The 27,977-nt window shown below is 45.4% G+C and overlaps 1 protein-coding gene across 1 annotated transcript in view; it reads right to left on the bottom strand.

Annotated features, from left to right (window-relative positions):
* Positions 1-23,103, bottom strand: part of MMP24 (matrix metallopeptidase 24) — a 41,909-nt gene extending 18,806 nt beyond the window's left edge. The window contains exons 1-4 of the mRNA XM_072349857.1: positions 22,968-23,103; positions 20,855-21,003; positions 17,160-17,276; positions 14,753-15,057 (exon numbers count right to left, since the gene is read on the bottom strand). Coding sequence (XP_072205958.1) covers positions 14,753-15,057; positions 17,160-17,276; positions 20,855-21,003; positions 22,968-23,066 — 670 coding nt within the window. The 5' untranslated portion in view covers positions 23,067-23,103. The remainder of the gene's footprint in view (positions 1-14,752; positions 15,058-17,159; positions 17,277-20,854; positions 21,004-22,967) is intronic.
* Positions 23,104-27,977: the final 4,874 nt, after the last annotated feature.

Here is a 27,977-nt window from a genome sequence, read left to right as displayed (position 1 = left end):
ATGAGCCCTCAGTCCTCCCTAAATGGGTCTTATCAGTTTGGTGGGGATTTTTGGCAAGACACAAAACAAGAGCAAACAACTGGCAATCAGACACAGGAGAACACAGTTGTCAGTATTCACTTAGCAGCTGCTTTGTAGCATGTCCAACTGCATCTCCGCATCTTCAAACCACCCAACTTAGAGGTAACAGACTAAAGTTTTGTGTACATGGCTGAGGTGCCCATGGGACAGGAGTCTCAAAAGGGATTCATGTATAAGAAGTATGGTAATGTGGAATCAGAAGCCTGAAAATCTTTAGACCAAGATATTTTGCCAGCATCTCAAGACATTCTTGCCAACAACCAGTAATAAGCAGTACTTAACTGGTTGTATTTATCACACCAACATGGTTCTATCATCAAAACATCTGAGTTGGAGAGAATACGCAGGTGAACACACAAGTCGTGTAAAAATACATGTTTCAAATAAATATTCAAATATGTTTGTTCAATAGAAACATCTGAAGAAATAGATGGGCTAAAATCTAGCCATGCATGTATTTTAAATGCCAGAATTCCTATATTCTGGAAATCCAAATGGAGACTTGCTTTTCGTCCTCTATTGCCAGAAAATCTAATGTGTGCTGAACTAGACAGTAGAATATTCAGTACCTTAGTGTAAAATACATTACATGGTTACATGGACCAATTGCTTTCCATGGGTTTTCAAATACATCCAAGCTTAGAAGATGCACTCAATTTTCAAAAGCAATTCAAAGACTGAAAGCCATGTTAGCAACTGGACTTTGTTTCCTGTAGCACTTAAATGTCCATGAAAGCATGCATTTTCATTTCCTCAACTATTCACACACAGGAGTCCAACTAAAAGCCACTCCACACTGACTTTAAGGAAAAAAGGGCCGTGCCCATGCTAAGTGGTTGCAGACTTTTTCCCCTCACCAGTTTGCTGGCATTCTCTTCCTTGCAGAAGTATCTGAAGAGTTTTTGTATTGACAGCATGCCTGCAGTTCATCACTCTGCAAGCTTGCATACAGGTCTACCTGAATCAACTGCCTCTACACGGGCTGTACTAAGATCTACCAGAAGCATAATAGCTTACACTATCTTAATTTAAAGTAGGTTTAAATCTTCCATCACTTCTTTCTGCCCCAACCAAATAACATCCCATTCTACAGCTGCAAAGAAGAACTACACAAGTTAATTCCAGGTTGAGGCTGGAAGTAACCACTGGAGATTGCCTCATACAGCCCCTCTGTCCAAGCAGGGTCAAGTAAAGCAGGCTGTCCATGTCTGTACCAGTTTGGGTTTCTTGTACTGGAAAGCCCAAAACTGGACACAACACTCTATATACACCTTCACTGCTGCTAAGAGAGGAAGGATCACCTTCCCTGACTTCTTGGCTTCTCCTGATGCAGCCTGATGCTGCTGGCCTGTCACACACCTGGCTCATGTGCCCACCAGGACCTCCCAGATCCTTCCCTGCCAAGCTGCTTTCTACTCCATTGCCCTCTCAGACTTGCATACTGTTATTTCACCCTCTGTGCAGGACTTTGCATTTCTTTCCTCAGTTTATTGAGGTTCCTGTCAGCATGCTGATGTTCCTCTGATGACAACACTGCTATTTGGTGTATTAGCCACTCTCCAACTGAGCATCATCTGCAAACCTGCAGAAGTTCTCTTTACTGTAGATGGCTGGGAGTTTCACAGCATGGAATACAACACGTTGCTCATTTCAAATTGTGAGCTATAATCTCTGAAAAGAAAATATCAACATATAAGTCCATCTGCTGATAGGTGCAACTATATTTTCCAGCAGCCCTTTGCATGCTCATGCTGCTTGGAAACTTAGCTATTCTGCAGGCACTTTCAAAGGAGCCGGTACCTCTGGGATTCTCTGACAGTTCTCAAACACACACTATGGCCTCTGGCCATGTCCTGCACAGGTCTTGTCTAATATTCCTCTCTTACTGATGTCCATCTCTATAGAGGAGAAATTCAGGAGGACAGGTAGTCTGACCTGATACCCTCCTGCTCTACAGAAACATCAGACTCTCAGATAAAGCTCCTTCACTCCCTGTTCAATCCTGGTTGCCCATAACCGAGATCAAAGAACCAGTTAACTCTGTATCCAATATATACCAGCCTCCCATGGCAGAGAGCACAAAACAAAAAGAATGGGATACCTCCGGTTTGTGTTTGCAGAGGGATGTCCAACAATTTTTACTCACTTGCATCATCTGTACAAACTAAATATGCTTGGTCAGAGACCTGCCAGTGCTGCCTCCTTCCTGGTTCTTAGGAGGCATCCCAAAGTCCACCAAAAACCACCAGGAGGAAGGTAAGCAGGAGGAAGGTAAGTCCACACAACCAAGGAGAGTTTCATAAACTGGTCCATTGAGTAAAATAGGTTGAATTCCTATGCTAAAACAGAGTAACAATTCATTTATGGTATATGTTCTTTACCAAAACAGTGTTATCACCAGAGAAAGTTTTAATTGACAGCCCATCAGTAACAACATAAAAACATTTGTTTCTCATTACTATCATCCAAACAAACGCACTGTTCATCTTATGTTCAATTTAACAGTTCTGTTACTATGTGTACACCAGACAGAGAATATGCACAACTATAAACAAATTTTGTATTGAATTTCCTTAATTAAAAGTTACCTAAGTTTATATTTGGAATAAAGCCCCTTTTAGCAGATGCATTCCCCAGTTGAACTGGCTGACTTAAGATATAATCACAATATAATCACATATCAAAACCAGGTCTTTGGTTAAGCATTCTCAAATTGTTTACTAACCTTCCCTTCAGAAACCCGTGGTTTTACTGCACCAACACAAAGAACACGACAGTCACAGATTAACAAATTCATAAATTATCCTCGTTCTAGACATGTATTCCATGCTTCTTTTAGTTCCATCTTCAGCTGGAGAGATGGCTGCTGAATCAGATATTAGACATCATGGGCAAGGTTTCTGTGAAACTGCTAGCACATACCTTCTTTTATAGTTTTATTCATTTTGACCATCAAAATTCACATAGAAATATTTGGCTAAAAACCACTTTGCATATTAAGGTGTCCATAAAAACAGTCATTAGTGTGTCCATCAGCTTATAGTAATGGGTCAGGGAGCTACCACTATGGAAAAACTGTGATATTATTATCAGTATTTATCACAGAATATGACAGCTGTATAAAAAGCTGTTGTAAGTGCAGGACTCCAGAGCATCTAGCACAACAGAGTGTAAATCCAGGGCAGAGCTGTAAGACAGCAGGTATGTAATTTAATAACACTGCGCATCTAGTTAATAATAGCAGAGCAACTGTGAATCTGATCTCTACCACATTACACTTTAAGCTGTATCATCATGATAACACTGAGCTACTTACTCAGACAATTGAAAAGACATGTGTGGGTTACATTTTGAAATTTTTATTAAAAGTAAAAATGATACTGAAGAAGTCAGATCATTGCTTATGACAACACCATAACTGGGGTGATTACAGAAAAAATGGTGTGAACTATAAACATGCTTTTAAAATACACTAAAATGACCCCGTCAAGTCCAACAACTGTTTTCCAAGCACAACTTAAAGAAGCTTTAGGGCTACTCTAAGCTATGCCTTGGTACTTGCATCTTCAGACCTGGCAGGTCTTATCTGTCAAACACAAGAGTATGTCATTCATTTTGCGCTCCTCCTTTTGCTCCCACAATATGCTCTGCTCAAGAAATGCTTTTGATGTTCTTGCACATGAAGACCTGTAGAAGTGACGATATTGCCTCCTTCATTTGTCTGCAAAGGACAATGAAAAGCTGTTTTCCTCATTCTATCTAAAAAGGAAAAAAAAAAAAAAATGTTGAAAAGAAAAAGAGCCTTCATTTTGTTCCTAAGCTGTTAGAGTAGTAAATTTAGCAATGAATAAGATGCATCTTAAACATCTCATTTAAGAAGCTTTCAACAGCTTTGCTAGAGAAAGAAGAGAATGATATGTAGTCTTAACAGAAATCAGCCACGTAACAAGCTGTTAACAAACGCAGATTGCAGGGTATATCTCCATATAGACAATTTGACCAACTTTTCTTGTCTGCAGCATAAGCACATCAAACAACTGCAATGTTAACTTATACAAGATGTGAGACGCTCTTCCGTATGACAGTTTCCCCCAACCCCTTTTAAATTTTATCTGTTTATTTTGAAGTTTTCACTTGACTTTTCTGAACAGACTTTCTCAAGTTCGATTGCAGCTGCTGAGTTTCACCAAGGCTGACAAGCCACAGGTGGAAGCACTCACTGGAGCTCAGCCTGGAGGAACTGACCTACAGACAGCAACTCAAGGTGGATTCTCCTGGTCAGGGTAAACAACTCATAGCTTTTAAAGTCATTACCAGATGGGAGTCACAGACCCCAAATGGGAATCTTCATGTGCCACAGCAGACCTTTCATACATCTCACTGCATGTTTTGTGTACATATACATTAATATCAGCCCCCAGAACTCCTGGTTCAGGGATGTGCTGTACAGTTACAGTCAGCATGGTCACAACATCTATTTTAAACTTTTATCATCTGGATAAAAGTTTATATCACTGGACAACTCAAAGCAGGAGTCACTGTCAACTAAGGTGTCATCTCTGTTACAGTCATGCCAGTAAGAGACTTGCATCTTTGTAAGATCAAGTGACTGCAGGACAGAGAACCAGGAGTCATGAAAGACAGGCTTGCCTTACTGTCTCCATAAGGCAGTGTGCAAAGTAGGTTTGTTAGTTGTGTTACAGGCCTATTTAATTCTGCAAGCTGCGCTTCATCTGAGGTAGCAATGATAGCAATATTAAAACAACCTCCTGGAGGCATTTTGAGAAAAAGTATTTTTCTTTCCTGGAGTTATAAGACCTTAACTGACCAAGGGATGCAGAGGCAAGAGTGGACAAGCCAGAAAGAGGGGAAGCAGTGACTACTTTCAGCTGGCTCAGCAGCCAGGAATGGAAAGAAATAAGAATATTATACCCAAAAGTCTGTTCTGTACCTTCCCACAAACACAGATTTAAGTATAGCTTAATTAACATTTCAATGAACTAACACTAAATAATTATAGAATCACAGAATGGCCTCGGTTGAAAAGGACCACAATGATTACCTCGTTTCAACCCCCCTGCTGTGTGCAGGGTCGCCAACCACCAGACCAGGCTGTCCAGAACCACATCCAGCCTGGCCTTGAATGCCTCCCGGGATGGGGCATCCACAGCCTCCTTGGGCAACCTGTTCCAGTGCAATCATCACCGAACTGAAAGCCCGTATTTAACTTTTGTATCATAAAGATCTATTAATATGCTTCCTTTGCAAGTCTTGAGAAGGGATTTTTACTCAACTCTGACCGGGTCTTTAAACAATACGTATCCTATTTTATACAAATTGTGTTAGCATAGCATAGCTTTGTCTTTTAGAACACATGGTAAAGAAAATGGAAGTACTTATAAAAATAGAAAATGTAGATGGCTTTCATTCCATTAGTCTTGAAAAAAAATTGTAATAAGTAACTTAGATCTTTCCTTTTTCTCATTTGCAAATGCAAACACTGAAAGTTAAAATGTGTACAATAATAAAGCGAAAGAACCAAATTATTGTTCACACAGTTATGGTTGATGAAGAAAGAAAGTGCAAGTCCAAGGAACACTGAAGTCTACCATACTGCAAACAGTAAGGTCTACAGAGTGTTGACCCAGCTGGGGAACAACCAGGAGCATTCCACAACAATTAGAAGGCTGGCCCAGTGTGCTCAAAATAGACCTGGCAGAGGCATTGTGGATACAAACCAGTCTGTGTTACTCAAGGCTCTTTTTTTTTTTTTTTTTTTTTTTTTTTTTTTTATTGTCAACCAGCTTTAAATGAGTCTTAACTCCTGTTGCTGGCAACAGGGAATTGATGTCCTAGGGGATACGCAAGAGGAGCTCTTTGCCACAGAAGTGTTTTCTACTACAAATAGGTGACGTCTCATTATCTTATGCCCTTCTCTGACCTAGAATGTTCCTGATGCAGCTATGAAGACTGAGCAGGACTGAGAAGTAAGACAACTGGGATGCAAGAGAGTTTCCCCACTTAAGGTGGTACTCTTGGTAGATTTGGGTAGATTAGGCCATACTGGTTTAAACTGTCTTCAACATCTTGTACTCTTCTTCGGAAACAGGAGGAAGAGGTCTGAAGTACTGGCTATTGTTTCAGTGCTGATGCTGCAAACCACCTCTGACTACAAATAGATAAATCTTTTTAAATAATTCACTTATTTTTCCTTTATTCTCTTCTAAACTGCCCATTATTTCATTTACTGCCCCATTCAGTGGAATAGAGCAAGTTTATTCAAAATACTGCCGTGTTTTGGCTTGCTTCACATTATCTATTTTTGGATCACAAAGTCAAAAGGCAAAAAGATTTTCTGTCTCACCTTGATTCTCATGTTCTGCCACCATATTTTTTTCCTTCTTTTTATGGGAATGACATCATTCTGTTTCTTACTGGCTCCTTCCTATAAATCTCAGTACATCTGATTCTCTGTGGAAAGAAGTGAAATATTTATTATTTTTTTTTAATAAAGAAATCAATAGTTCCAAATACGTAAATACCAAATACCTCCATTCATACACTGCAAACCAAACTAACATTGACAAAAGCAATAGATACTGTCACACAACACAAAAGCAATAGATATTGCCACATAACACTTATATGTATATTGCTTTGAAAGTAGAAATTGCATTCAGCTGTGATCAATAATGAGCACTGTCAGTATTGCAAAACTTTAATATTCTTTGCTCTAGCAAATTTGTTGCACGAGCTCAGCACTACTGAAATGCCACTTCTATCTTTGTTTAACAACTGCACATAACACAAAAGAAAGCATTACTTACAGAGATGCTGTCCAGTAGTGAAGAAGAATCTGAAGACAGAAGTCCTCCATGTGTGCTGGTGGGCTTCCTCTCTTCACTTTACTTTCGTAATTCACAAAGTAAATGGAACATCTGTTCCATGAGCAGCTAGAAGAACTAACAAGTTTCTCTGGTGGAATTAGGTGCTTTTTTTAACTATAATTTTCTGGTCCTTTACTTAAAGCCTTCTATGTTTTTCTTGTCAGACACAACAGGGATATAATCTCCAACTGTTGCTTATTTAAGCTATTTGATTTTTTATCTTTTATTTTTATTTTTACCATGGATGGCTGTTATGAAGCTATGCATCTATATACTTGCTCAAATTCAGTTCAACATTAAAATATGATTTTAGAGAAACATGGCTTATGGGAACTGGTCTTTGAGCAGTTATGGGATGAAACCAATGTTAAGTAGGTATGAGACTAAATAATGAACTGTTTTCTTTTTCAGTGGAGTGAATTACTATAAAAATGCCTGACAGAATAAGTGGAAATCTGAATACAATCTTATGCCCCAGAACTTCCAACAACTACACAGAAGTCTTTCAGACAACACGTCTTCTGCAACAGAAGATAACTGAGTAGCTTCAAAGCACTTCTGGTTTTCACTCTGAAATATTCTGATGTTGTTTTCAACAATAGTGTCAGAATCCTGAAAAATAATGATGGATTCAAAATGCCATTTATTAGAACAAAACGCTTTAGATGTGGAGATGTTCTTTACCTGAGAAATCAGAGAAAGAAAATTAAAAATGTATTTAACAGTCAGAAAGCAACATTGCAGGTATACTGTGTGGTGACTACAGGAGCTGTTGAGCTGCTTGTTATATTAATACTCTGTAGATTTTCTTTGTTGTCCTGAGCATTTCCTTAGAAAACTAATATTAAAGTAGTGCAATGAATACAGAGGAAACAGGATTCCATTTCAGAATTGAGGATAAATGTGAGAAGGGTTTAAAAACATCTGTGTTTTCTTTTTTAGCAAGCACACATTGCATCTGTACAGTTCAGATAGGTGGACTACAAGCAGACTGTACAGTCATCCCAAAAAAGGGCAAATAAAGACAATTCAACAAATCACACTATTTTAATCAAAGGCACCAGACAGGACAGAAGTCACATAATAGGCAACGGTTCTGAAGTGATGTCTTATGATGACCAGTTTAAATAAAAGACAAACCTACTTACACAGTCTGCTTAGTATGACCCTAACACACCCCCAATACATTTATAATACCCATCAGTGATGCTTACAGCACTACTTACATAGAATACTGCCATCTACCTTTTCATGCACATCAGTCCTCCCTCGTGAATAATGACAGCATTAAAAGATTCCTTTTACTAAGAAGGGAATTTGCTGCCATCATTCTATAAGCTGAATACCTTCTTACAGCTCTGAGCTGCTGTGGGAAGATTAAAATACAAGATTAAAATACAAGTCCAACTAGTATAGAAAACTGCCTGACCTACACAGAGCAGAACCATTACAGTAAAAATACAAAGAAACACTGAAGATTCATCCAGGGTCTGACACACACATAAACAGGGGCTAAGTGAAACAGAACCTTGCATTTTCTAGTATTGAGTGCTTCTGTAACCTGATTTGAACAGTTTTCTGTGTGAAAATTCCTCTTTAACAAATGAGAAGCACACACTAATGTGAGCTGATGCAGGGCTTCCTAATGTTTATTTCCTTGAAGAACCCAAGTCCCACCTGCTAGCCTTGTGACCATGCCTAGTACCCATGGGTGATCTGGGGCTTTGAAAGCCAGAAGTCTCTCTCTCTGTGCAACTGAATTCTGCAGAGGAAGCAGGGATGTGACAGAGGATTCTGTCTTTAGGAAAAGGGATACAGTTATCACAGGAATCTGAAAGGCCTGTGATATCCACACTGCCAAGACAGAAAACAACAAACCTGCAGTGGCAGACACTAAAGAAGAGAACCGAACAGTTCAGTTGGAAGGGACCTAGAAGGATCATAGAATCCAATGGCCTGACCACTTCAGGGCTAACCAGAAGTAAAAGCGTATGTTGGAGTGCCTTGTCCAAATGCCTCTTGAAAACCCACAGGCTCACGGCATCATTAGGAAACCTTTTCCCATCCCTGACAGCCCTCACAGTAAGATGTTTCCTGACACCCACTCTGAGCCTCCCCCGGGTCAGCTCTGTGCTGTTCCCATCCCACCACCACTTCCCAGGAGCAGCCCCCTCTGCTCCCCCTCCTCAGGGGCTGCAGGCTGCTGTGAGGCCACCTCTCAGCCCACTGCTCTTCAGACCAGGCAACCCCTGTGATCTCAGGCCCTCCCCACAGCACACGCCTCCCAGCCCTGCTCTGTGTTCTCCTTGGGATGCCTTCAAGGACCTTAACATCCCTTTCACATTGTACAGCCCAGAGCTGCACACAAGACTCAAGGTGAGGCCACATCAGTGCTACACACAGCAGGAGAATTCCTGCTTCTGACTGGCTGGCCATGCTGCATTCAGTGCACCCAGAATGTGGTCTGCCCTTCAAGCCGGGCACACCGCTGGCTCCCGCTGACACCAGTGCTGCCAGTCCCTTCCTGCTGAGCTGCTCCAGCCAACAGCTCCATGCTGTGCCTGCACGCTCTGCACATGCTGCCTCCACAGATTAAATGTCAGCTCAGAGCGCTGCACCTCCTCCCCACCAACAGGCAGAATTCCCCCTCAGAGGCTGTAACACTCACTGGACAACAAGATTCTCCTCCAAAATCAGCTACTCTAGCCAAAATTTCTTCCTTGACATCCTTGCTGAACACTGACCAGCTTTGATGGCTTCTGGCTGTCCCAAAAACCCTGCTGAGCATATGCCACGTCCAGATGGCCGCTTGAGCATTTGTTCTGCTGTCCAGCAAGCTGTTCACTGAAACAGCACTTGTCCTTGTGGTGGAAACACAGAGAGAAGCCTCTCAGTTCTCTGTGGCAAACAGGAGCCTTCCTGCCAAGCAGCTCACACCCTTCTCCTCCACAACCCCTGCAGGAGCTCCTGCAGGCACTGCTCCTTGCACTGATGGTGACACAAGCAGGTACTGGCACTGCAAACAGATACTAATAGCTGTGTGCACTGCAGAGCTAATAGCTGCAGCACTTTGGCACACTGCGCACTCAGACACGTGGTGCTGACAGCAACAATCATAGAAAACAAAAAACAAAAACACGAGGAAGATTTGACTGGGATGTTATTTGCAGTGTTAATCAGGGGGATTAAAACTGACTTCTTGTAATTAAGCCGGGTTACAGAAACATCTGAGTTGTTAGAGAGGTATGAGAACAGTCATGCTTAAAGTGGATATCTAACATGACAGTTCAGTTTCTGCCACTTGGTAAGATACGTTTTCAAGCTATTATTGCAGATCCATGAAAATACATTATTAACAGTTTAATATAAAGGCTAAAAAATACTTGCACTGGCCCAGTTAACAATAGATGTCATACAGCACATCTACACTTGATTCAAGCTAAGTAAGACCCTGTGGCAGCCATGGGAGTGGTCACAGCACAGCACAGCCTGGATGTCCTCTTTCAGGCACAGGCTTTGCATCCTACAGTGAACAACGCATGGCAGCAGCTGTGAGTCCTGAGACAGCTATTCTGATGTGTGCTCAGCTTTTATTCATATTTCACATGAATAAACGCCCAAGGCTTGGAGAAAGCACAGCACAGTCATCTTTGATGTGCCTTCTGGTAATAGAAACAACCGAGATACTGGGGCTGCATTCATGAGCAGGCTCATTGACCAAGCACTCCAAGCAGCCAACAGGGGCCACCTGTCTCACAAGCAACCCATACCCAGCACACCACTAAAAGACAACAAATCCGAAATGGCTTCAGCTGCCTCCACATGCCCACACACTGAAAACTAATGAACAGGAGTGTCTGCTGCCACAAGTCTGGGGTCAGCTGAGGGCTGAGTGCTGCTTTCACTGCTACTGAGAAGCACCTTGCAGGAAAAGTAAGAGATACATCTTCCTACTGCGACCACTCCAGTGCCTCCTCACTGTGTGGTTGAGCAGCTGATTTATCTCTAAATGAAAATGAAAACCATACTCCTCTTCTTCAGTTGCTTCCTGTTTGCCACATCACTTGCTTGCCTTGATCCTTCTGAATTCCAAGCCTGCCTCATGCTTGTTGCAGCTCCCACTGACAGCCCCCTTCTAATACTTAGCAAAGGAATTCTGTACGCATGACAAGGACAGCTCCATGAATTCAGCTTCCTACTCAGCTTTGCAGATCCTTATATTAACTAAATTAGTTTTCTCCATAGCTTACTTATGGCAACCTGAGAGAAGGCAGTAGAATTAACATGAAAACACAGTAGTCATGAATTGATAGCACAGTATTACTTGGCTAAAGGAACTGAATGCAGAAGAGAAACTGTATTTAAAATACAATGTGAAGGGGACTGCATTTACCTCTCCACAGCAGAAGATACAGACGTGCTTGGAGAACACACCCCTATGAGCCCAGTCTTGGACAATCAACATCATGCCTATTACGATCATACCACTGATTTTAATGGACACAGTAACAGTCTGCAATAGGCCAAGTCAGCATAACAATGATCATGCAAAACAATGAGCACACGAATTTCAACTGACTACGCACTGGCTGCTGTGATAAACTGCTACTGAAGTTCAGCCGGTTACCGCAGGGTGTTTTCACATGATTCATACTTTGATGAATGGGAGCACTGTGACAGGCTGTGCAGAGAGGTGGTGTACTGCCCTTCTCTGAGGGTATTCAGAACCCATGTGGGCACTGTGCTGCACAACCTGCTCTGGGGAACCTGCTCTGGCATGGGGTGGAATGGGATCTCCAGAGGTCCCCTCCAGCCTCTACAAATCTGTATGTCATGTTTCCCATAGACAAGAAATGACACAGAAACATCCATTCACACCATTCTTCATTTCTCCTGCCCGGATGAGCCTCCAAGGGAAATGTTTTGCCTCTGTCCACACAACTAGCACAACTACTGAAGACTCTCAAGTAGCTCCTCTGCAGGGTGACAGTTGCAACCAGTCATGGATTTAGTGCAACTCCTCAGGTGCTACAACACAGTAAGACAAATGCAGACCAACAAAAGCAAACCTTCAAGTCATATCATTTTGCAACAAAACCACACAGAGCTCTCATCAGCCAAGTGTTCTGTGGATCCATGGTGCCAGCCTCAGCATCCTGGCACACTGACCAGAGGGTCTACCTTTACAATTACCACAAGGAGACACCATTCAAATTTCCCTTACAATTAACACATTCTTATCAGGAATTGAACATTTTACAGGTTCCTTTTTGCATAGGAACACAAGTGAGAATGCTTTGCTACTGGTCTGCTGGTAATGTTTTGTGGGTATTTTCGCTGAGACCATTTTTCAGTTCTATACTGCCCCAAAATACTAATCATAAGAACAAGCAAGACAATGTGTGAAGAACTATTTCCTGTTAAAGAAGCAACATTGTCCTTGCTAATGTTTTATTTCCAACAAAAAAAGGTACTGAGATGATTGCAGTCAAGAAAAATGACAAAGGAGAAACTCTCTAAGAGCGGTTAACTGCATTTCAAGTAAAACACATCAGAAAGTGAGACCATGGAGCTGGTGAGAGTTGTAATGACAAGAGATTGTGAAACAGAAAGAAAAACCCTCCTACAAAGGCCTTGGCCACCTCTAGCAATGAGACAGGATATCGTCACATTGGCACATCAAGGCTAAGAACACAAGAAAACCAAGCTAGTCATGTTTAATGCCCACATTTACAGTGCTGAGTACAGACTCACCCCGTCACCCTCCACATACGACATTCCCCTTCTGCCATCAGCAATTCCCTCAGATGCAGGGGGCACATATGATCACACCATTCTCATTTCCCTTCCTGGTCACTTTTATAGATATTTTAAAACAACTATGCCATCCAGATAATGCTTCACCCAAGTGCAGAAGTAACATTTGTGCTCTGGATAGAAAAGTTCAACGCTTTAATCAGTTTCCACAAGTAGCAGAGTGCACACCAGTCCCTCAAATACCAACCAGAGGCACTCTGAGGACATCACCCAGTCTCAACAGAGAAATGCACCGTGTGTTTTCAAGAGCCACCATGTAAGACATAGTTTTCATACAAAAAGAGGCCATCAACTCATTGTACACATTGCTCTCAAATGATGTCCTAAAACACACACACAAAGAAAAGAAGAAAACCTCAAGAAAGTGACAGTGTCGTACCATCGTACCAAAGAGGAAGTTTTCCCCAAAGCCACCCCTCCAAGACTTTAAACTGCCTCCCAACCTGTTAGAAGAAGGAAGTTTATGGGTTGAAAAAAAAGTAAAACTTGCCAAAAGCTCTCCTTCCACCTTCCTGTAAGGAGCTCCTGTTCCAGCACATCTGAGGGCCTCTTACAGGCTTGCCTATCAAGCTGCACCCTGCACACAGTCCACCAATATGGAATCCACACAATCCAATATGGAAACTGGATAACTGCTAAGGCCAGAAAACTTGCACAGACCACTGATGGAACACAAAAGCAGCTCTCACAAGGCAGCTTCTCAGTCTTTGATTCTCAGTCTCGATCCTCAAAGAAATCTATGAGCTGCCTACCAGCCACAAACACAGCAATTAAAATTCATAACATCTCAAAGATAGCAGAGTGCTTTTCCACCGCACCATCATCTCCCACGCTCTCCACAACCCACAGGCTATAACCTCTCTTTATTTGATCATTTAAACATGCCAGGAAAGATTTCTTCTCTTTCCCTGAGAAAATAATTATCTCATAAGTGCTGCTTTCCTTCAAATTAGCATTTCCATACTGTATTTAGCAGCTCTATTTCTCATCAAAGATGATCTGATAGATAACAACTCAAAACTCAGGGATTTTCTCCGTTTGCATTCTATTCTGAAAGAAAGCTGCAACAAGAATGCTGTCTGGTTGAAGGAAAGTTATCACCACTGCGTTTGTTCTTAGACATCATAGCCATGACATCATAGACATCATGGCCACACAAAGGATCCTGTGCATTTGTACTATTTAAAAATCAAGTCATTTACATGCCAAAAAGTTCAAATATTTATAAACTGTTCCAAAACACGATTTTTGAATCCCATGTTCTCTCTAGCGCATTAAAGTCAATAGAAATTCAAGATCACTATAAAATTCTGGTTTTCCAAATTAAGAAGTTTTACAAATCATCACAATCCTGAATTATAGGTTTTAAAATAAATCAGAAAATGCACATTGTCACTTGACAGCAAGATAAAGCCACAAAGACACCGAAGCTTTTCATCGCTTAATATCAAAAGAACAGTTCTTCTAATTATCTGCCTTCCTTAACAAGGCAGCCAGCCCCATCCTCTGACAGAAGGCATAATGACTACACCCAGTTTGTGGGAAAATAAATATAGATTCAAACTATTCGAAATACAAATGCCTTCATTCTCTCCATTTTCTGTTCATTACTACAACCAGCTAAGCATTCTGTGGGACACAGTTTACAGTCCATGATCCTCCTGTTCATCTTGTCCCTTGGGAAACCTAACCTTCTGCAGCAACAATGGCCCAGATCTCAAGATACTCAGTGAGCAAGAAGATGCATCCTTCTGTTCAACACTCAGCATGTACCACATGCTCATGGCAGCATGCACTCATAAACCTACTAACGAGATGATTTATCCATTTAAGGCAATACATGCCTTAGAACACATCTGAACTGCCGTTTGGGAAGGGAAAGCTCTGCTAAGCACTTCCAGTTATAAGCCTTCCAGTGTGCTTACATTCGACTTTTTCTTATTCTGAAAAAGAACTTGCACTCTTACCATCATGATTGGAATTTCCCAGGGTCCACGGCTCATCTGAATCAAAGTGAGTGTCCCCTCCTATTCCTGGTCCAGGAAAGTAAGCATGAGCTAGGAATCCACCTTCTCCATCAAATGGAGAACTGTCACCATGGAAACCAGAGGCAAAAAATATCATAATATCTGCCTCCTTCCTGTCATTTTTAATTTCATGGTAGGGGACCTCTTCAAAGGTAAGTGGTGTCACTCTCTGCCAAACATCAAATGCCTGACGAATGGCTCTCCTTGTATCAAGCTCTCCAACCTTGGGGGTATAGTTGTGTACACTGTGAATGAGAGAGAAGGAGCATTTAGAAGCGCAGATTCCAGACTTACTATAACTCCAGTACTCACCCACAGCATTTTTACTGATTGCAGACTCGACTTTGGCCATGACAAGTTTCGCTGTTACAGATAAAGTTACCAACAAAATAACAGCCTGGATCTGGACCGCATTTATTAGTAAGAATAATCCCAGTACTGAGGTTCATCTTGTAATTGCTAACGTTCTTCCAAATCCTCACAAACAGAACTAAGTTTAAAAACAAGTAAATTATTCCATATTTTCCCTGAAAATACTACACTAAAATAGAATCCACCATATGAAAACACCTGACTAGTATAATTCTTTTTGAGAAACAAACCTTTCAGTAAATCTTTTTAGACTAAAGGTCCACTACGGTGAGCCTCAGTCCACAACAGCTAATGCAGGGGTTAATAAAAAATGCCTAGGTCCCTCTTAGAGCCATGTCTGCCATTTACTGCTGTGGAAATCACAACAGGTACAAAGAGCACAATAACACTCCCCGAAAGAGCAAATTTTAAACTACAAAACACTATTTTTCAGCATAGTCACCATCATTAGTTCTGCATTTTTGCCAGTGAAGAACAAGAGCCTGTATGAGGTGCTCAAAAATCTGCATGGCTATCTGGAAGGCGGCACTGTCGCCACTGCTGAAGTGTACCAACTCACTGTGCTCACATTCACTGTTTGGCCTCCCTAAACGTTCACCAAGTGTCAACAGATGTCAGTGGGTGTCATTTTTTCCACATAGAAGAGTTCAATTCCACACCTCTGCTCCACATATGCTCCCATATGAGATGCCGTTTTGTCAGACTGCCCCTCTGCCACTGTCTGTCATACAGCAGCAAAATGAAACGGGGTTCAACCTCTACTGCCATCCCACCTCTGACATTGTGGTACAAAAGCACAAAATAGGAGGCATTACTTTCGGAGTACACCTCATAGCTTAACTGCAGATATATTTCTCATAATTGTAAACTTCAGCTTAAAGAGTGCTGCTTTCGGAGTTTTGGCTTTGTTTGTTGGTGGACATAGAGCAGACTCAAGGCCCAAGGAACATAACACATCCATATATGGTAAAGCAACCACTGCCAGTGTTTAATGAAACCACTTCAATTTAATAGAATGACTGAGAGATTAAACATCCTGCAATATATTTAGTGGTAAAATAAGACATCCAAGACCACACTGTCACATACTCTGCCTCTCACATCTTCACATATACAGGGTAGCCTTTTATCATTTCAGTTAAAGGAGTAAGTTTTGGAGAAAGATTTGAACTAGGCCCCAGAAATAATTCCTTCTACCACTCTCAGTGCTCCCTCACTGTTCAATAGAAGAATTCTCCTCCTCTCTCAAAAGAAATACTGAAACTCCACAGACCCTAATTCTCCTTCCCTTTACACTGTCATCTCTCTTGCTATATGTGGGCTCAGGCAAATTACTTATGCCACTCATTCAGATTTCTACCTCTTCAATACAGATCTCTTTCTTTCCATTGAAACTTGGTTTATCCGTATCTTCTCCTTAGTGTCTCATTCCTAAGTATTACTCCGCCCAAAATTAGAAGGCCGCACTTCTGGAACTCTCATCTGCAAGGGCTTTACATTTTCTTTTAATAGTGACAAACCATTGTGAATGTCATTCAGCATCACTAAAAAGCAAGGGAGCAAAACAACTAACAAAAGGCTTCTCTGGAAAACAACCATCACCACGTAACACTCATTTGACACTTGTTGATTACTTCAGCGTCTTGTCTTAGCAGGTCTAAGTCTGGACAAAAGCAAGAGTTGCACTACATGACCAAAATTAAGCACTCTGCAAAAACAAATATGCAGTAAAATGTTGCACATCAGTGGAAGGAGAAAGCATTACTCCTTTAGACAGTAATATCCCTTCTGTTTAAGGGGCTGTTTATTTGAGAAACATATGATTTGAGGGTTAGAATCCTGCTGACCCCAACCTTAGCTGCGGTTCCAAGGATTACATTTCATAAGCATTTAGATTTCCAAGGCCATTTGTACTCCAAACAAACACAGAACATTTTTCCCCCCTAAATATAAAGAGTGAGTGAGCAGACTATACCTGTAGGTTATATGCTTCTGTCTCCATTTTTGCCCTGTTAACGCGTACCGCTTTTTCCTCCGGCTATGGCCTAAGTGGGGATGATCTGGAACTCCACATCGAGGCTTCTTCATCCACCTAGAGGAGCCAAAGAGCAAAAAAGGAAGCTAATGAAGGGTTTGGAAAAGAGATTCAGAAGAACTCAATGGCAACCAGAAGACCTCCTGGGATGACAAACATACACTAAGAAAGGCTCAGTATTCCCCTCCTTGTGCAGAGCTATAAACTCCATCTCTGCTGACATTCCACACACATCAGCACACCAAAAAGGCTTCATTTTTCCTTTGGGAAAGGGATACCAGGGGCAGGTAGCCCTCATTCTTGACAACAACTGAACAGTGAGACCACGAGGGACCCTGCATCCCAGGCTGCATGTGCGTATACACTAGGATCAAATTCTTTTATCACCTTCTGCACCTGCTCTACCTCTGCTGAAGTACTCCTGTCTTGGTCAAAGCAAAAGAAAACCACAACACCACCACCAAAAGCCACCCCAAGGCAGAACTCACAGGAGAAAAATCAAACAAGTGCTACCACTCCCCTCTCATCTACTGACTGCAGCTGCCTGTAATCACCAGAACAGGACACCAAAGCCTGGGGGTCTCAGCCACCCAACTCCCACAGCTCCTCTGGGTAACCCTTGTCTCTTTGGCTGTAACTCACAACATAGGAAACCCCTGCTTTCCCTGTAGGAAACACTACAGTTTTTAGCACAACCTTACATAAAGTGCAGAGTGAATTAGGTTTTTCTTTCATACGCTTCATGAAAACTCTGGTCATCTCAACATCACTCTCCTCAGTTCCTGATTACACTGTCAGAAAATTATCTTCTATTTTCTTCCAGTACCTCCTGGAAGACAGAGGCCAGCTGCAACACGCTGCTCTGGGCTTTAAGAACTTCTGGAGCCAAAGCTCCTATGGCATCAGCACTCGCAGAGCTGACTGACAGCAGACTTCTGTTGCATACAGCTGCCTTGTTCCTCTTTGGATCCCATTGTATTTAGGCCAGACTGAGCTCCCAAAGTGTACCACAGCTTATTCCATAGTTCAGCTACACGTTGCTCAAAATACATCAAATACAAAATGCCTAATTACCTTGTGTCCTGATTCTGGCCCGGTTATTTTTCTTAATACACCAAACTTTCAATTGCTGCAGAACAGTGTGGACAGAGTCAAAGGCATTTCATCTCCTTGCAATGTCCTGTCAGCAAGGAGCTGGGACATACAGAACCTGGACAGCTGACCAAAACAGACCAAAGGGATATTCCGTGCCACATGGCTTTACACTCAGTGATAAAAGCTAGGGGGAGAGGAGGAAGGGTGTTCGCCTTCCCAAGAAACTCTGCTTTACCAGCAAAGGAAAGTAGCGTGCAGATTATGCTTTACCTAGCACAACATCTCAACCCACCAGTTCTCACACTTTACCCTTCTAATTCTCTCCCCAATCCTGCATGGGCATAGCAATCTAGCAGCCGGGTAGTGCTGGGCTGCAGGCCAGGTTACACCACACCACCTGGCTGTAACTAGGCAAATCTTTTTTTTAAATAGGACACAAAGAGCATTTGGCCACCAGATGTCCTACGTCACACTGTTCAAGTATTGACTACTGCACTCCTCCAGCTGCTTGGCATACAGAACCATGGGTAATTTCCTACAGAAGGGACAGCCAGCTCTTGACCACACACAACTGCTTTCCCCGGCTCAGGTTCCAAGTCCTCCAGTAGCCTCTCCTGTTTAAGAGGAAGCTGTCACTCTTGTCCTGCTACTGTTGAGCAGATGGCAGTGGTACCTTTAAACTCACTGATGTAAATAATTAAATAAGACAGCTGTGTCTTGCATCTCAAGGTGGGGGACCTATGCAACAGGCTCAAGATGCAGAAGACATACACACATCCAACACAACTAAGACTATTTCTTGGTTCTCCTCAAGCCTATGTGATTACAAGCAATAAAACAGCGAGCACTCCTGTTAGGTGCTAGTGCGCCTTCTCTCCCTGCATACTCCCAGGATTATATGCTTGCTTAGCTGTTAAATCAAATTACTATTCAACCCACTTACTGCAGGCAGACAAAGTTTGCTGAGGTGCTGTTGAATGCAGAGTAGGAGGAGGCTGTTCTAAGTATCTCCCACGCTCTTTTCACAGGAAATCACACATCCTCAACCTGTTCTCTCAAGACATCCCCCCTTGTCCCTTTGCTGAACACCAACTACCTTCCCTACAAGAACCAGTAAGCCAGAGTAACGGCCTTCTTCCTTCCTATTTCCCACTCCCACTGGCAGAGCTTGTACAGCAGCTTCCACACACTTGGATGCCACTCTTGGAGGAAAGCCCAAGCTCAGGGTTTGTGTGTGAAGGAGATAAAGAACATGAGGCATCTATAATAAGCGTAAATAGAAGATACAAAATTTTCTGCCTAACAAAGAAGACATAGAAACTAATAATTTTGCACACTGACCAATTGCACACCAAACCTTTAAAGGCACAGAGCACATGACACCACCAGAAGTGACAGAAAACTTCACAAATCCAATCTCCACAACCATATCACAGATTGAAATAACAACTTAGTAAGCACCTGACTAACTTGGAGCCCTTAGAGCCAGTCTGCACTGCTGGTTCTGCTCCCTTTGCTCAGCTTCCAGAACAGTGCGATTTTCCACAGCTGGGTCCAAGGAAATAACAGAGCCCAATGAAGCCCAGTGAGTCCCCTCCCATTCAAAATGCAGGCTCACAGCAGTAAGGACTTCTCTTTTCTTTAGTCTGACTCCTAAGTAGGTACTCCAGCTCATCCCTGTCATACAAGAAATGGACCTACTGGTTAGACACAGCAACAGCACAATCCTGCACAGCCCATGTGTACTTGGTTGCAGGTTTTAAGCCTCTGGAGATTTGTTTCAGAAAATGGAACACAGCTTTTTTCACCATCAGCAACTGAGTCTCCGTGCAGTGATAAAACCTGCCTTCATACACTGAGTACAAAAAAGACACCACCTTCTTTTTCTCCAGAAAAATCCTTCTGCTTACTAAAGCTTCCACATACAGTTTGCTCCCTTCCCCCACCACCCAAAAGGCAGCAGCTGCTCATGGCCCCTTCACCACCCTGCGTCAACTCACAATCATTCCACCCTCAAGCTTCTACACATCAGCTACACATACAAAGCCTTGCTCTCCTCTAGCTCTGCTTCAATGCAGACTATCACAACTCACTTCAAATCAGCACTGGAGCTCTCCAGAGGCAGCATCTATGCAAATCCACTGCTCCAGTTCATGAAGAAATACTCTATTATTGGTCATTTCTGGAGCCAGCTTTTCACCTAGGTCTAGATGCAGATGCAATAAATGAAACCCTTGAGGCTCAGTGCCTTCAGAAGCCTCATACTTCCCTTCTGCACTAGCAACAGGGATCCCCATATTAAGAATGATATTTAACAAGAGCTTCTCACACTCCCAAACAGCACTGCAGACAACAAGATCAAGCTGGAGTTGTCCACGTGTTCATTAGGGGCACCTCTCTGCAAACACTGAGACTTCTCTGATGAGGCTCAGTCAGACAAATCTATCCCCCCTGAAGACTTCTGGCACCTGGGACAACTACCCAGGTAACAAGACAAGGCTGTGAGAATGAAAGACAAAATGAGCCCACATCAATCTTACTCAAGAGTTGTTTGGTCCAAAACTCCTGTTACCGGGATCCCATAAAATTGTTGCATAGTGGCCACTGCAGACTGCACAGCTTTTCCCGACTGCGCGGCAGACATTTGGCTGTCAGATGGAAGCAAGTAGCCATAAGTTTTTAACCAACCCTGAAAAAGAAAAAAACAGATCATAAGTTTCTGCCACGGTAAATTTTTAGCTTAACAAATCAAAGCATTTTTCAAAAGAAAGAGTGACAAACTAGCACAATAAATTCAGCAGCCTCTCTTTTTCAATGAGCTTTGAGTGCAGTGGATCTCTGGGAAGGCCCAGCAACCATCTGTCCTAACCTGGCAACTAGAAACAGCCAGTGTTCTCATCGACTAATTGGGGAAGACTAAGGTTTGTGGTGCAACACAAATGCCCAAGGAGATCTGTTCCTTGTGCAGACTGTGCCTGCCCCACAGACCTCCTGCACACCTCACCATCACCGCCAGGCTGTTCAGCTCCCACAGCAACACACTCCAGACAGACACTGCTCACCCCCTGGACGGCTCCCAGGGCACAGCTCTGAGCAAACAGCTCAGCAGCCCTGGGCAGTTCCCATGAGTTCTGCTTTATGCCTGCACTGAGCACAGCAGCATTTCCCCCAATAAACAACTCAGAAAGTTAACATGGACCCTCAGTAGGCAGCCTTTCCTCTCAATACCGTAACATGGACCCTCAGTAGGCAGCCTTTCCTCTCAATACCGTGTCTCCCAACAGTTTTCAGAGCAAAACAATTAAATGAAGCATTGTTTATCTCTACCCCTCTCAAGTACAGCTCTGCAGACCAGGGACAGTGTTTTCAAAACCAGCCAAGTAAACCAACACTTTCTTTTGAATTACTATACTATCATGAGAAAAAGTCACATTAATTCAACATTAAATGAAAAAACAAACCAACCAACCAAGAAACCAACCCTGAATGCAGATTTGCTTTCGCAAACTTTCAAGGTAACATTCAGTGAACACACCACAGTGGGTTTTTTTCTGGCCAATACCCAACAGAAATTAACACAACCATGCTGACAAGCTCTCCAACATCCAGAAACACAGCAAAGAAACCTGAAGTATTAATAACCAAGCAGAAGGACGCCCAACTGCTCTGGCACACTTCACATTCCAAAAAGAGGTTTATAAAACCTTCATAATGCCCAGCTGTCTCAGACAATGCTTGCTTAGGCCACGATTACTACAAGCCCTGCACAGAGCCCACCAGCTTCCTCCCGCCAGCAGGACAACATGCCAACGAACCAACACAGGAGTGCTGACGGCTGCCGAGAGCAGGGAAGGCAGGAAGGCACATCTGCCTTCACCTGATGTAGTGTAGAAGAGTTCAGGTGAGGAGTGTGGGGGGACAGCAAGCCCCATTTCTTTTTAAGTAAATGCAAGGGAGACAGAAAGGCTTTGCTTGCACAGCTGGAAAAGCATCACAACACAGCACCAGGGTTGGTGGTGCCAAAGCTCACGAAGTAACTGGACTCGCAGCGTGGTCACCAAAGGCATCACCAACAGCTCGAGCTGCAGAGCTGCTCGGATACGGGGCGTTTTTAGTGCCGTCCCACACCTCAAGTTGGCCTCCGATACGCACAGGACACCCGAAGGCACCGACCGCCCTCTCACCGAAGCCCGCTGCCCCCGAGCAGTGCCGCCCCCGCTCCGCCTCAGCCCGGCCCAACCGGCGGGGTCGGGGCACGGCCCGCAGCACCGCACCGCACCGCACGCTCCTCTGGGAGTACGAAGCAGGGCACGGCGAGCTCCGGCATCCGGTTCGCCCCCGAAAGACGAACGCGCACAGGAAAAGAGCTCGGGCACGGCCAAAGGAGCCGCCGGGGAGCGAGGCCGCGCCTCCGAGCCCCGCTGGGCAGCGGCCCCCAGGGCGGGCGGGCTGCTCGCGGAACGGCGGGGCCCGGAGCAGCTGCCGGAGCGATCCCGGCGGGGCAGCCGAAGCAGAACGGTGCGGAGATTTCGGGGGCGCCTCCCGGCCCGCCTCCGGACACCCCCCCGCCCGCTGCCCCGCTCCCGGCCGCAGAGTTCTGCGGCCTCCCGGCAGAGCCGCGCCGGTGCCCTCAGAGACGCGACCGGCACCCACCCGGCCGGTGCTGGTGTCGGCGGCGGCGCGGAGCAGGGCGCAGAGCAGCGGTAGCAGGGAGCCCGCCGCGGCCAGGCCCCGGCGCCGCCTCGGCGCCATGGCAGCGCGGCGGGGCTCCGGGCAGCGCTCCGGCCCGGCGGCGCGGGCTGCGGCTGCGCGGGGACGGCGGAACTGGGAGGCGGCGGCCGCGGCAACGCCTCTTCCTCCGCTGGGCCGGGCCGCGGGGGGTGGCGGCTGCGGCTGTGCCTCCGGGTCGGGTCGCGTCCGTGCGGTACCGGACAGCCGCGGGAGAGTGTGCGGAGGGGCTCGGCGGCCCTTGGGTCCTACGCTGTAGCAGGGCTCCGTCCGTCTGCGCCGGCCTCTCCTCACGGAACGCGCTCCTTTCCCGCTCTCGGAGCTCTTGAAGGCGGGCGGACTCCGGACGGCCACGCGGGGTGCCGTGGGTTCCTCGCGTGTTCTGCTTGGCCGCAGCGCGTGAGGCGGAGAACAGCGCGGCTGCTCTGTTGTCCGGGAGCCCCAAAGCGCAGAACATCCCGTGCTCCGCACAGCAGCACCCCAACGCAGCTCGGGGCCGTGCCCGCCGCCCTGGCAGCCTGCGCCATGCCCACCGCCCTCTGGGGCACGGCCTTGCCCTGACCCACAGCTGATCCTTCCCTGACCCAGCTCTGTGCTGTTCCTCAGCCCCTGTCGCTGTCACAGAGCAGAGCTCAGCTGCAACTGCCTTGAGGGCTCCCCTCAGCCAGTTCTCTAATATAGATATCCAACGAGTTATTAGAAAATCCTTCACCATGAGGGTAGTGAGGCACTGGAAGTGGCTGCCCAGGGAAGCTGTGGGCACCCCATCCCTGGGACTCTACCAGGTTGGACAGGACTTTGAATAATTTGTTCTAATGGGAGATTATCTTGAGAGTGGAGCCCATCTGGTCCCATGGACTTGTGACAGTCCAGGTGGAGGAGGAGCTCTTCAACTATCTCCACCTGAATCACTGGAGATGTATTCTGCGTTCCATCCCAGACTTTCAGATCGGGGCATAAAGTGCATTGAAGATAACAGTTCTGCCCATTAAAGGCAGATGTAAAGAAGGCGTTGAGGACCTCAGCCTTCCCCTTATCCTCAGTGGTCACATTCCCTGCTGCATCAAGTCAGGGGTGGACATTTTCCTTGGTTCTCCTCGTACCATTAGTATATTTGTAAAAAGATTTTTTATTCTCTTTTACTGTCGTGGCCAATCTAAATTTGAGTTGGGCTTTAGCCTTCCTAACTTCATCCATGCATACATTAGCAATCTATCGTCAGGTTCCTCAGGTTGGCTTTGAGGTTGCAGTAGGCCTGCTGATGTGGGTCATGCCGGCTGTTATACTCTGTGCACAGTAGAGCACAGTGTGGATCCTCCACATCAAATTGAGAAGGTTGGTTGAGCTGGATGTTCTAGAATTGGGACTGGGGGTGGAGAGAGCAGGCAAGACACAAAGATGCTTCCAAGCTTCTCAAGCACACAGTCAAGCCTTTTGCACACCCAGCTGGAGGAGAGTCAGAATTGTATCATAGGATGGCCTGGGTCAAAAAGGACCGCAATGATCATCTGGTTTCAACCCCTGCTGTGTGCAGGGTCACTAACCACCAGACCAGGCTTCCCAGAGCCACATCCAGCCTGGCCTGGAATGCCTCCAGAGATGGGGCATCCACAGCCTCCGTGGGCAACCTGTTCCAGTGCGTCACCACCCTCTGCATAGAAAAACTTCCTCCTAATATCCAACCTAATCCCCCACCGTCTCAGTTTTAAACTATTCCCCCTTGTCTTATCACTGCCCACCCTTGCAAACATTCATTCCACCTCCTGTTTATACTCTCCCTTCAAGAACTGGCAGGCCACAATGAGGTCTCCCTGAGGCCTTTCCTGAGCTAAACAAGCCCAGTTCCCTCAACCTTTCCTCACAGGAGAGGTGCTCCAGCCCTCTGATCTTCTAAGTGTCCCTCCTCTGGACTCGTTCCAAGAGCTCCAAGTCTTTCTCGTGCTGGAGGCAGTATTGCAGGTGGGGCCTCACAGGAGCTGAGGTGAGGGGGACAATCACCTCCCTCTCCCTGCTGGCCACCCTTTTCTTAATGCAGCCCAGCACACAGTTGGCCTTTTGGGCTGCAAGCACACACTGCCAGCTCATGTCCAGCTTCTCATTTATCAGGACCTCCAAGTCCTCCGCAGGGCTGTTCTCAAGATCTTCCCCCAGTCTGTATAAATACCTGGGATTGCCCTGACCCAAGTGCAGCACCCTGCGCTTGGCCTTATTCAACCTCCTTAGGTTCACATGGGACCACTTATACAGCCTGTACAGGCCCCTGCCTGGCAGCCTGGAAAGTCCTCCTGAGGAGACCTGTGTTGGTCAGCCCAACAGCCAAACCTACTCTGCCACCCTTGGTGACCAAGCCTCTTTCCTTTAGGTTTCCTTTAGGCCCTGCTTTGAGCCTGGGGCCTGGGTCACTTCCACAGCCTCCTTCCCACCACAACGCTTTTGTCATTCTCAGAAGGATACACACGTCTATCAGCACAAAACATGGAATGTCCACACAGAAAAGCTTTGTTTGTTTGTTTCAGTGATCACAAATGCATCATCCTCAGTAGCTGTGTAAGAACATTTCATGCAGGTCACACCTATTTTGATAACTTCCAAAGCTTTCTTCTTCAAAAGATCCGTGCAGCCTACCAGCAGCTGCTGTGCTTAGAATCATAGCATTGCTCAGGTTGGGAAAGACCTTCAAGATCAAGTCCAACCTCAACGTAACCATACCACCCCCAAACTCATAACAATCCACAGCTAAGTCACATCCATGAGCACTTCCTGAACTTCCCACATCCATGGCCCTCCATCCTGCAGCATTTCTCCCTCAGTCTCCCTCATGCCTTGTCATACAAGGTAGGAGGCTTTGCATGAACATACAAGGGCTCCTCTCTGCCACTCCCTGACTCTCCCCTTCTCCTCTCCCATCCCTCCAGCATGCCTGCTCCACCAGCACTCCTGAGAAGAGCCACAGTGTTAGTTCAGTCTTTGTGCCCAGCATGCAGAAATGAACACATGGTTAGAGTCTACACAGAAAAGCAAACTTCATTAGATAGCGTAGCAACCTTTCTCCTGCCAATGTTTCTTCAAAAGCCCAAGAACTGTCAAGGTAGCTATACAGGCAGCCTTCCACAAAACCGGGGGGCCCCAGTGGCAGGGGAGCCACCCCATGCTACACCACCCCCTGCCACAAAAGAGGGGCCACAGATTTCATCCCATCCAGGACTGAGCCTCCACAACACTCAGGCAGTGCAAGGCATCCAGACAACAGCAGGAGTGGGAATTGCCAACAGGGTTTTGGGGCTAAGCATGTTCCCAGGGAAAGCAGCATGACTGCCTTGTGTCCTCCACCAGCAACAGGAGGCTGCAGCAAGTGCTCTGGAAACCCATCCCAAGGAGGCCTGTGTTGGTCGCTTCAGTATTCAAACCTACCATGCCATTGCTGGCTCTTAGAATCATCAAAGAATCACAAGGTTGGAAAGGACCTACAAGATCATCTAGTCCAACCGTCCTCCCTTTACCATACCTACAGCAAACCACTAACCCATATCTCCTAGCTCCCTATCCAGACGCCTCTTGAACACTGCCAGGGGTGGCGACTCCACCACCTCCCTGGGCAGCTATTCCAGTGCCTGACCACTCTCTGAGAGAAAAAGTTCCTTCTGATGTCCAGTCTAAACCTCATCTGATACAACTTGTGGCCGTTTCCTCGGGTCCTCTTTATTGCCTGGGAGAAAAGGCCAAGCCCTTCCTCATCACAGCCTCCCTTCAGGAGGTTCTAGAGTGCAGTGGGGTCTCCCCTGAGCCTCCTCTTCTCCAGGCTGAACAATCCCAGCTCCCTGAGCCGCTCCTCATAAGACTTGTGCTCCAGACCCCTCACCAGTTTCGCTGCCCTTCTCTGGACACGTTCCAGGGCCTCAACGTCTTTCTTGTAGTGAGGAGCCCCAAACTGCACACAGTACTCGAGATGCGGCCTCACCAGAGCTGAGTACAGAGGGATGATCACCTCTCTGCTCCTGCTGGCCACACTATTTCTTATACAGGCCAGGATGCCGTTGGCTCTCTTGGCCACCCGGGCACACTGTGGGCTCATGTTGAGCCGAGCATCGACCAACACCCCCAGGTCCCTTTCCTCTTCACAGTCATCCAGCCATTCTGCCCCAAGCCTGCAGCACTGCCTGTCCCAGAAGAGAACAGCTACATCCCCCAGAGGATTGCTTGCTGCTCTGTCACCCTTTCTGCTCAGAGCAAAAGATAAAAGCCATTCGTAAATCACTTGACCTCCCCTTTCCTTTTTGATCCCAGCAGCATGTGAGCTCCCTGGGTTGTCTCACCTCGGCTTTAGAATAAGGACTTCAGTTTTCAGACACATTTTGTAATTTTTTTTGGTTGTTTTTATTGGTTTTAATTCTAATGATGTTGCATTATATTGTACTGCAGTGTGTTATCTTGCATTCTGATATCTTCTTTGGTAAATGAGTGTGCTTCTTCTCAGATCGTTGCCACAGTTTTGGTTTTTGGCCCATGTCTCTACTCGTTTTCCCTTTGTTTCCCTTTTCCCTTCCCAGGGGCCTGGATCTGCAGGTCCCTCCGCCCCGCCAGGCGTGGAACCGGGCCGAACCAGGCCATAAACTGTTGACAAATGCTGCTACTCAGATGAGACACGTCAGCAGCGCTTGGTATCGGTTGGATCGTGGGCAGCTTTTCTCTCTGGCTTGTTGCTGGGCTCTGATCTTCTGATGAGCCTCGTCCTTCCTTCCTGCTCTGCCACTACAGAGGCACTTGGGATGGCTGCGGCTGCCTCTGATGGAGATGGCTGGTGGGAAGCTCGATGGTTTCAGAATATTCGCAGCCAAAGTCTTGCTCAGAGTGAGAAGCTACAAAGGTGGTTCTACAATTGGCAACATGTTCCATTTTCAGAGGCTTCTAGTATGACTTGGTGAAGGAAGCCTGTGA

Source organism: Excalfactoria chinensis, chromosome 15 (genome assembly GCF_039878825.1).
Source record: "Excalfactoria chinensis isolate bCotChi1 chromosome 15, bCotChi1.hap2, whole genome shotgun sequence".
NCBI lineage: Eukaryota > Metazoa > Chordata > Aves > Galliformes > Phasianidae > Excalfactoria > Excalfactoria chinensis.
Note: the sequence above shows the minus strand (reverse complement) of the source record. Positions and strands in the feature narration are given on the sequence as shown.